We start from the raw sequence: 10,579 nt of genomic DNA on the forward strand, positions 1-10,579 counted from the left end.
TGCACGGCAGAAATAGAGACACAGATGTAGAGAACAAACGTATGGACACCAAGGGGGGAAAGTGGCGGGGGGGGGGGGGGGGGGGGGGGGTGTTGCTGAGCCATCTGGCCACCCCACCGGCTCTGGGACCCCAGCAAGCCCCTCGTCCCCTTCCAGCCCTCGCTGTGCTGGCGTCGGTCCAGGGAGGCTGGTCCTGGCTCCCTGACCGAGAGGGTGCGGCTGACCCCACGCCTCGTGCCTGGCGGGTGCGGGTCCTGCCGGGGGCGTTGTTGGAGCCTTCGCCTCGGGCAGGCCTGGCTCCGCTGGGGGCGGGTGGCCCGGGCTCTGACGGCCAGGAGCCTTGATGCCGCTTCCTGCCTTCACGGGGCTGCAGTGGCACACGCCGCCTGGCTCGGCTCTGTGGAGGAGGCCAGGCCTTCTGCGGGCAGCAGGGCAGGCAGCGTGCTGTGCAGGACCTTTGCTCTGGCCTCGGCTGCTCTGTCACTGGTGACCCTGGATCAGGGACTCATCGCTCTGAGCCTCAGTTTCCTCATCTGGCAGACGGGCCAGTTCCTTATTGGCAAAGGTAGCCGAGAGCACTGCTCTGTGCCTGCCCCGGTTGGCTCCCTGGGATGGGAGGCGGAGCGCCAGCCTCCAAGCACAGAAGCCTGGCCGCGTCACGCCGTGGGGCAGGACCCTGGCACCGGAGGGGCTGAGGGACGCTGGGCCAGGCTCCCCATCTGGTGCTGAGGCCCTCCTGCCCTCCACTTGAGCCTTCCCTGGGCTTGTGCTGCTGGACCGTCCTGGCCCTCAGCAGGCTGTGGGACAAAGGCTTCCACACACAGGGTCAGGCCTGAGGTGGGCCGCCAGCCCCGGCCTGGGCTGGGCGGGGGACAGCGGCTCCGGGCCGCCACCTCACCTACCTCGCACGTGGCCCACGGACAGGGCTGTTGGGCCAGGTGCTCCTGTTCACATGTCCTTACGTGTGCACGCGTTCACGTATCCATCTTTGTGGTGTGCACATGTGTACACGCGTGAGTGCATGCACCAGTGTTCATGATGTGCCTACGTGTGGCATGTATGTGTGCGCAGTGTGCATTGTGTGCATGTGTGTTCTGGGGCTAGGACTGACTGTCTGACAGCTCTCCATCCTCCCAAGGGTGCCGCCGTGTCCGCTCTTTCACATAAATGCATGTACTGGACACCTTCCATGCGCTGGGCCCTGGGCTGGCCACGGCGTGTATGCCTTTCCTCATGGAGCTGACGGTCTAGTGGCACAGACTGACATTCATCAAAAAGTTGAAAACTGAAGTTGCAACAGTGGCCGGGGCCAGAAAAGAGAAGTGCCCAGTGCCATGGGAGCTGAGGATGGGATGCAGTCCTGGAGGGCTTTCCTGAGGAAGTGACATTCGAGCTGAGCTCTAAGGCATGGGTCAGAGGGAAGAGCATTCCAGACAGGGAACAGTACAACAGTACGTGCATATGTCCTGCGGTGAGAGAGGCCAAGGGCAGGTCGCGTAGGCAGAGCACAGAGGGGGAGCGCGTGTCTCAGGCCCAGCCAGGGCCGGGAGTGGGGAGAGCCTGGAGTGCCCGAGGTCGGCGACAACAGCTAAGCCCTGTGGTCAGCTCGGGTCCCCCAGCAGTCGCTTCTCCCCAGCGGCCTCTGGGCTCCCAGGCTGGTGGGGGCCGCAATAGGGAGGCCGCAGGGGAACCATTTAAACCCTCAGGAACACCTTGCGTGGGTGCAGTTTTGCTTGGGGGCATCTCAGGGGGCCCAGCGTTTAGGAAAGCAGGATCCAGGGGTCGTGGGGGCCCAGTCTGAGGGCCCTTCCTCTTCCGTGGCGGAAGCGACAGAGGAGCTGGGAGCTCCCTGCAGGGCTGGGCAGGGGCCTCGTCCCCGGGCCTGTCTCCTCTTGCGGGGGAGGGCTGCCCGTGCGGACACTCACGGGAGCCCCAAGTTCTGGTGTAAGGGGGGCTTGAGGCGCACCCGCAGTCGGGGGCCCGCGGGGTCACCAGCGGCCCTCAGGCCCCAGCACGGGCACAGGCCTGCTCCCTGGAGGGGCAGCGGGGGAGGGGGGAGCCAGCGGCCCTCCCAGCGGACCCCGAGCGCTCTGGCCCGGGGGCTGCAGTGGTGCGGCCGCTCACCGCCCTGTCCCGCAGGTTCTCGCGCTCGGATGAGCTGTCCCGGCACCGGCGCTCGCACTCGGGCGTGAAGCCCTACCAGTGCCCCGTGTGCGAGAAGAAGTTTGCGCGCAGCGACCACCTGTCAAAGCACGTCAAGGTCCACCGCTTCCCCCGCGGCAGCCGAGCGCCTCGGCCCTGACCCCGTGCGCCTCGGCCCTGGCCCCGGCCCCGTGCCCCTCGGCCCTGACCCTGGCCAGGCCGGAGCCGCCCGACCACCTGCCCCGCCCGGTACTTTGTAGCCACGAGTTATTGGCCTCCTTCAGAGGGACTTGTCCACGTTCCAGGCCACCTTCTGGAGCCCGGGGATGCGGACCCAGGCCTCCACCCGCCCCTGCCTGGGGGGGCCCGGAGGCGGCCTGGGGGCCCTCGTGCCTTCCTGCGGCCCGGCCCCTCTCCCGCTGGGCTCCCCGCCTGGGCCAGGGCTAGCACTCGATTGCTGGGGACGAAGACATGTGCAGTTTTGAAATGTCAGTTCCCGGAGGGAGCTCTGCTGGGCAGAAGGAAGTAGGCCAGGAGTCTGGGGCTGCAATGGAGTGTGAGTGTGGCCTTGTCCAAGACGCCTCCCTCGGCCTGACCCCTGGAGGGTACGGTGGGGTGGTCTGGGGTGCAGGACCTGGCCTCCGGGTGGATGTGGGATTGGGTGACGAGCCCCCTCTCGGCGAGGTGGCCGTGCATGTGCTTGAGTTAAATGTGCAGGGCAGACGGACAGATGCAGGTCTGCCCCAGGGCGATGGTACCGGTGTGGCCCAGCCCCTCATCCTGTTTCCAGACAAATCCAGACAGCAGCCTCCAGGGTCACCTTCAAGAGGAGAGGGGAGCCGCTGCATTGCGTGTGGAAGAGCTAGATAGAGCCTCCCAAAACCCTGATTTAGAAAATGCGTTCCTTATTTTGTCTAGAAATTAATATCAAATGAACTAGCTTGTTTTGAGAGGTTTATTTCACATCCTATGAATGTATGTAAATAAAATGTACATAGGTGCATCTACATAAAATCTTTTAATAACATGTCAACATTGTGTAAATTTGAAATAAAATCTATAAAGCTGGTGTACATATGTTACAATTATATATATTTTCTTTGGTCCTTCATAAAAATATATTTACTTTGCCAATAAAAAGAGGAAAGAACTTGATTGATAGCTGTGGCATCTGTGTGCTGTTTTCCTCTGCTCTGCCAGGAATGGGGGTGATTTTGGGGGCTGAGTCTCCGTGTCTGCACCTGCAGCACTCAGGGGGCCTTGGTTTGTACCCGGAGGGATACAAAGGCTGCTTGGGTGTCCAGCCCGTGGTCCAGCAGTGCAGGGTCCCCACAGCCCCACTTCCACACCATGGGCTGGGTCTCTGCTCGTTCTGGTTTCCTGGAGGGCTGTCTCTCTTCCACAGACCCACGGCCGCCCCATCCCAGCATCACTGTGGGAAGAGACTGCAGGCCAGGTCCAGCCCACAGGGCCACCGCTCCCCTGAGTTCCTGTCTGAGACCCTGGCTTGGCACTTGCCACCTTGTGTGCAGCGCATTGAGCATCTATCATGCACTTACTGTGTGCACCGTGGCAGGGGTGTGGAGCAGACCGTTTCCCCCCCTCGAGCCCCTCCAGGAGGTGGCACGTTATGTCCACTTGCGATTTCTGAACCGATTAGGAGCCTTGACCAGGCGGAGGCAGACGCTGGAGGTGGGGGGGCGCGTGGAGGGGGGAATGGCCAGTGCATGGGGTTAGGCTGCCGCCTCGATGCAGCCCAGCTGCTCCGAGCTCCGGGGAGACAAGGTTGAGGCCTGGACCCATCTGCACGCCCTGGCGGGCTGGGAGCAGGGCCAGCGGGGACCAGAGAGCAAGGAGGGGCCGAGAGCTAGCAAGGAGGGGCAGGGCAGCCGCATTGGGCACCGCAGCGAGAGGGCTGCCCAGTTCTCTGTCCACATGACATGGAGGCCGTCCTTTCCCGGGGCCTGAGGCACGACGGGCAGGGGGCTCTCAGTGACACCCTCGGACCTGGAGCAGGTGGCAAAGCTCCGTGGGTTTGCAGCGGAGAGGTGGAGTGAGGCGTGTGCGTGTGTACGTGTGCATGTCTGCACGTGTACTCTGTGCATCTCCGGAGGTGGAGGCCATCGTCCCCGCTGACCTGGGAACCTCTCGCTACAGCTGTCTTTCCTGTCGGTGGAGCTGGCAGGTGTGCCCAGCACAGCACAGGGGATCTGAGAATGGGCACCCCATCCCGACTGGCCCTGGTCCTGGGGAAAGGACTCGGCCCTGTGACCTCTGCCCTTTGACCCTGACCGGACGTACTCTCTGTGGCCAAACATGCTCTGGGGAAGCGAGGCATTGATTTCCAGGTGCATTAACGTAGAGCTTTCTTCATCCATAAAGAAGCAGTGGAGCCTAGATAAGAGGGACACGGGCCATCGGGATGGTCACACTGGAGGAGCCCGTGAGCACACAGATGTGTGGGGCTGGGCGCTGACCCAGGACACCGCTCAGCTGCTCTCGGTGTCTGTCCCCAACAGCCACCCACTCAGAGCCCGCGGCCCCCCGGCTGGCCCTCTGTCCGGGCCGAAGCCAGGCTGGCCGTGTGTGCCGGGTGGTGAAGCCATCCCCCTCTGCCTGGGCTCCAGACCCTCTTGGGCGTCTGCGCTGGCCGGGGGCGCGGAGGGAAGGGACGGCGGTGACGAGGACCACCTCTTGACCCTCGCCCACCCTCTGGGGGAGTTTCTTGAGCCTCTTGACCCCGCGGAACGGGTGTGACAGCCCCAGGTGGCAGCCTGGTGCTGACTGAACAGCCGCGAAGACCCTTTCCAGGGCGTGAGCCTGAGTCTTGGCCGGACGGAGGGCCGGGAGCCGGGCCTCAGTTGTCCTGTGCCGTGGCCCCTGGCAGCACCACAGAGTCCAGAGCGCTGTGGAGGCGCCTGGCTTGGCCACCTCTGGCAGACCCCCGCCACCACCTTTGTCACCCTTTGTGACTTGTGTAGCCGGAAGAGGAGTGTTTGTCTTGGCCTGCAGGCCCAGTGTGCCCACAACAATACGTAAGAGGAATCTGGAAGGTTGCGGAGCAGAGAGCCAGCCTCAGCAACCCGGCACCACCCAGCCCCGCATGGGGCCATCCCGCACGGCGGACAGAGGCCGGGGAGGCACATCTCCGGAGACTGTACCAGGCAGCGTGGGCTAGGCTGCTGTAACAAATAAACCCCAGCCCCGCGGAAGCTTATTTTTCTCCGTTGAAACAGCCCTGAGGCTCCCGGGTACCTTCCTCATTGCCTTCGAGCCTGGCACCCCGGGGGCCCCGCGCCTGCCCGCAAAGAGCAGTCCAGGGCTTGTGCTCCCCCCACACAGCACAGGCCTGTGCACTGATGTCCCCTCGGCCAGGATTAATCACACAGCCTCATTCGCTGCAAGGAAAGCTGGACAACATAGCCTTAATCTGGCAGGTTATGAGCACAGCTAAATTTGGGGTTTCCATGACGGGGAAAGGAGGGCAGAGGAGGGGTGCGGCTTCGGCCAGGTGCCTACCCAGCGGGTAAGTCGTGGTGGCCCCATGGCTTTGTCCACGTTCTCAGAATGGGTGTCACGGCAGGTATAGGACCAACAGTCAGGTCTCCAGAGACAGCACGGTGTCACGAGGTGAAACCCTGCAGGCGCTTTGTGTGACAAGCACAACTGCAAATGGCAGGTCCCTGCCTCATAAGGACGAAAGTAAACAAGAAACAAACCCTGTGATGTCACCATCGTCTATGCCTGGAGGGGCCCAGAGTCCATACAAGTGCCATGGGGTGGGGGGACGGAAGCAGAAAGGCCCGGGGTAGGGGCTTGCAGGGGTTGTAGCTTTCCTTATGCTCCATCGTTCAGGGTCCTGCAGGCCTGGGCGGTGGGCACAGCAGAGGAGCTGCCAGGAAGGGGCCTGCTGTCTGCTCGGCAGCCGATGGGACGGGGGCTCTGAACGGCACGTGAGGGCCCGAGGGTGGAGCAAGGTCGGGCCCTGACAAACACCAAGGCTGAAAAGATCTTGCTGTATTTGAGGTCAGGCAAAAGGGATACTGGATGCCAGGGGGCTGTTAGGAAGACACGGATGGTGGCCTAGGGAGCAGCGTTCAGAAGACAGAGACGCACACCTCGGAGGCCCACGGCGGGACCAGAAAGGCACCTGCAGGGGTTTCCTGTAGTCGTCAACGGGTGAAAAGTCCCGTGGCTCCTGGGAGGGCACGAAGAGATCCCAGGCCGAAACAGGAGAGCGCCAGGATGGGGTAGACAGAGCGATGGGAGGAATGAAGGAGCATCTCAAGGGAAGAAAAAGGGCAGCAGCAGAACCAAAACCTGCGGTAGGCGTGCTGCCCTGGAGACGAACTCACACAGACCTTCCAGAACCTGGTGGTGAGCGAAGGAGGGACATGAGGGAGACAGCTGTGGAGGGCAGAGGGCAGGGGGCCGAGAGCTGGCTGCTCCGGGTCAGAGTCTGGGTCAACTGACATAGATACCGACGCATAACATGTATAACATACGAATATGTAACATGCAGAGTACACTAATACACAACATATATAATACGCGAATGCATAACGTATGGCACACACACACATAACATAACATACTGATACCTAACACCTATAATACACTCATACATAATATATAATACTCGAATATATAACATGATATACAAATACATAACATGTAATTAACTGATACATAGCACATAATACACCAATACATATCAGGTATAATACACTAATACATAATAGGTATAATACACAAATATGTAACACATGACATACAAATATATAACATATAATGTACTGATACATAACATGTATAATAAATACCTAACATATAATACACTGATACATAACATATGTACTATACTAATATATAACACGCTAACACGCTAACGTGTAACATATGATTACAATACACTGATATATAACTAAATAATATAATGATAATTATAGCTCTGCCCACACATAAGGCAAGTGGAGAACCAAGACAATATCCCACCGGGGAGAGGGGGGCAGGAGAAAACGGCGGGTGGGTCACAGAGGGGACAGTGGAGTCCAGGCTGGGTGAGCCCACAGCCTCGCGGAACCTCAGGTACATCCCCCTGTGTGAAGGGCTGTGAGAAGATGCAGTAAGTCAGCACATTTAAAACAGCATACTCGCTGCACGACAGACAAGAGAGAGACTCAGACACCAAGGAGGGTGTCCAGCAGAGGAGCATCCAGATAAGCACTCTGGGCTGGTACTCAGCTCAGGGGGAGAGGCCCTGGGGGTCTTGCAAGAGGAGGCCCTGGTAGAAGGAGGTCTGGATGCTGAGTCCCAGGAGCCTTCCGGCCGCCCTGGGTCCTTCCCCGGCTGGCTCATCTGCTCTGACCCCAGGAGCCGCGGGCGGAGACCCAAGCCTGGCCCCGGGGCTGCTCTTCCTGCTAGTTCCTGTGTCGGTTTTGTGAACAGGCCTCGACTCTGAGCTGAGCTAATCCTGTAAAACCCAGAGCAGCCTCAGAATGGGGTGACTCTGGGAACAGTGAGGAGTGGGGTCGCCCAGCTTTGTCACAAGGTCACGTCAGAGGCCGGCGGACCAAGACGCCTCACTGGAAACATCCGACTCCAGAGAGAAAAGGCAGCACGTACTTGTGAGTCAATAACTGCAAGCGGCTTTTAAAATCTGAATGCAGACGCCAAATACTGTTACAGGAAGAGAAGCAAGTGTCTTCAGTGTATAGGTAGTCACGTTACTCCAGTCTGGCTCCGACCCAGTTAGACAAACACTGGAAGGTGTGCAATGCTTGAGGTCTCCTGTCCCCCAGAGAAGCCTCTGCCTTGAAAAAGGCAATTTAGACCACATGGTTTACTTGTTCATAGACTGTGCTCCATGGGCACAGGATTTGCTATAAACCCAGATCCTAGAATAAATATCATCACATTGAGCTATAAATTCTGGTTTCTGGGCACCACGATTCACTTACCAATTATATTTAATGGTAAATTATTTACCATTAATAAGCTTTTAGATTGTTCCCACGTGTTTGCTGAGATAAATAATGATATAAAACAGAACAGACTTTGCACACAGCTTCATACACAACTTTTAATGGTGGGCTTGCTGGGTCAAAGAGCAGGCACATAACTTTTGCCAAATCATCATCCAAAAATCAACTGTGGGGCTTCCCTGGTGGTGCAGCGGTTGAGAGTCCGCCTGCCGATGCAGGGGGCACGGGTTCGCGCCCCGGTCCAAGAAGATGCCACATGCCGCGGAGCGGCTGGGCCCGTGAGCCATGGACGCTGAGCCTGCGCGTCCGGAGCCTGTGCTCCGCAACGGGAGTAAGGCCACAACAGTGTGAGGCCCGCGTAACGCAAAAAAAAAAAAAAAAAAAGCTTTGGTTTTTTCCCCACCCTAAGAGTCCAGGGGCCCTGTAAACATTCATCCTTCATTCAGCAAACGTTCATGGGCCATCTACTGCTTTCCAAGTACTATTCCCTGTGCCAGGAAGAAAGCAAAAAAAAAAAAAAAAAAAAAATCAACTGTGCTGGGAACATAACATAATTTTTCATTCATTTTATTATCTGTCTTCCCCCCTAGAACATAAACTCCTCCGGAATAGGGGTTTCGCCTGTTTTGTTCAGTGCTGTGAGACCAGCTCCCAGAACAAATATTTGTTGAGCAAATGACGTGGGTGGCAGCAAGAGCTTTTGCTAAAATTGATGGGATAAGATACAGAGGTTAAATATACTGTTTAAAGTTATACAGTTAGTGTGGTCGGCAGAATAATGGCCCCAAGGATGTCCACGTGCCAATCTGCAGAACCTGGGAGTACGTTCCCTTACGGGGCACAGGAGCCTCCACAGGTGTGACCAAGTTAAGGATCTTGACGCAGGGAGATACCCGGGATTATCCAGTGAGCCCGGGGGTAATCACGTGGGTCCTTTCAAGCGGGTCAGAAGGAGGCGTGGCACTGGGGGCAGAGGTCAGAGGGAGAGGTTGGACGCTGCTATTCCGCAGGCTTTGCAGGTGGAGGAGGGGCCACAAGCCAAGGGACACAGGCGCCTCCAGGAGCTGGAAAAGGCAGGAGACTTTCTGCCCTGGAGCCTCCAGGAGGGACCAGCCCTGCCGACGCCTTCATTCTAGGGACTTCTGACTTCAGAAGTGTGAGCGGTCGTGGGAATGTGTTGCAGCGGCGGCAGTAGGAAGTCAAGCCACGTAACCATGGAAGAATGAAAATAAACATGTAAGTCCCGGGCTTCCCTGGTGGCGCAGTGGTTGAGAGTCCGCCTGCCGATGCGGGGGACGCGGGTTCGTGCCCCGGTCCGGGAGGATCCCACGTGCCGCGGAGCGGCTGGGCCCGTGAGCCACGGCCGCTGAGCCTGCGCGTCCGGAGCCTGCGCTCCGCAGCGGGAGAGGCCACAGCAGTGAGACGCCCGCGTACCGCAAAAAAAAAAACAAACAAAAACATGTAAGTCCCACGCGCGAGCTGTGCAGAGGCGGGAAGGAGAGGGGAGGGAGCGGAGGCGGCCGAAGGTGCCTCTCTCCTCTCCGGGCGTCGGTGGGGTCGAGTCAGCAGCTGCGCGTAGGGGCTGAGCCCCTAGGGAAGGATGGAAAGCAAACACAGAATCCGCCCCCGACGCTGAGGCGGCGGGCGGGGCTCCGTGACCTCCGCGAAAGCACCTGTGCAACCCGCTCTTGCACGGCGCTCCGTGAAGGTGCGCGGAATCTCATCGCGGCGGCGTCCATCCCCCGCCCCCAGCCCCGGGAGGTGCAACCGGGCGGTCGGAGTCGGAGCAGCGGCGCAGCGCCCGGCGCAGGTGCGCGCGGAGGGGGGCGTGGGCCACACCCCCTTCTCTCCTGGGGACCCACTTACGTCCTCACTCGGCCCCCGTGCGTGCGGCGCCGCCTGGCCGCGGGCTAGCCGGGTGCTTCTCTGCTAAACATTCTGGGATGTTCACGCATGTGTTTTGAGCCTCCGTGTGCCTTGCAGATCTCTGTGTGCGGGGCGCAGCTCTGGCCGGGAGCCAAGGCCTGAGCACTTTGAGGGGCTCCGCACCCCCAGGACGTGGCTTCTCCGCTGTGTCCCTGCTCCCTCGTCGGGTCCATGGGGGTTGACAAGGACCCTTTGCCAATACAAGCTGCAGGTTTCGGGGCTCCCATGGAGGTTACTCCTTTCGGACCTGCCCCCAATGGGAATTGAGGGGCTCGGCTCCCCTGTGTCCAGTGTTGGGAGCGCTCAGAAGGCAGGGGGAGGTGAGGACCACCGACTGAGGCCTTGCCACCAGCTCCCGCCCTCTCTGGCTGTCACCTGTGGGGTTAAGTCCCCGCCCTGGGTCCCAGTCTGCTCACCTGCCCAGCAGGTATAGTGGCTGCTGGGCCTTCCTGCCTTCCTATGGGGCTGAGGGTCAAATGAAGGAATTGCAGTCCTGACATCGCCAGCGGGGTCCGCGGTGGACTGAG

At 59.4% G+C, this 10,579-nt stretch overlaps 1 protein-coding gene across 1 annotated transcript in view; it reads left to right on the forward strand.

The window, feature by feature from the left end:
- Positions 1 to 3,280, forward strand: part of KLF15 (KLF transcription factor 15) — a 13,917-nt gene extending 10,637 nt beyond the window's left edge. Inside the window, exons 3-4 of the mRNA XM_007465257.1 lie at positions 2,140 to 2,310; positions 2,368 to 3,280. Of these exons, the coding sequence (XP_007465319.1) occupies positions 2,140 to 2,302 (163 nt within the window). The 3' untranslated portion in view covers positions 2,303 to 2,310; positions 2,368 to 3,280. The remainder of the gene's footprint in view (positions 1 to 2,139; positions 2,311 to 2,367) is intronic.
- Positions 3,281 to 10,579: the final 7,299 nt, after the last annotated feature.

Source organism: Lipotes vexillifer, unplaced genomic scaffold, assembly GCF_000442215.2.
Source record: "Lipotes vexillifer unplaced genomic scaffold, Lipotes_vexillifer_v1.1 scaffold1115, whole genome shotgun sequence".
NCBI lineage: Eukaryota > Metazoa > Chordata > Mammalia > Artiodactyla > Lipotidae > Lipotes > Lipotes vexillifer.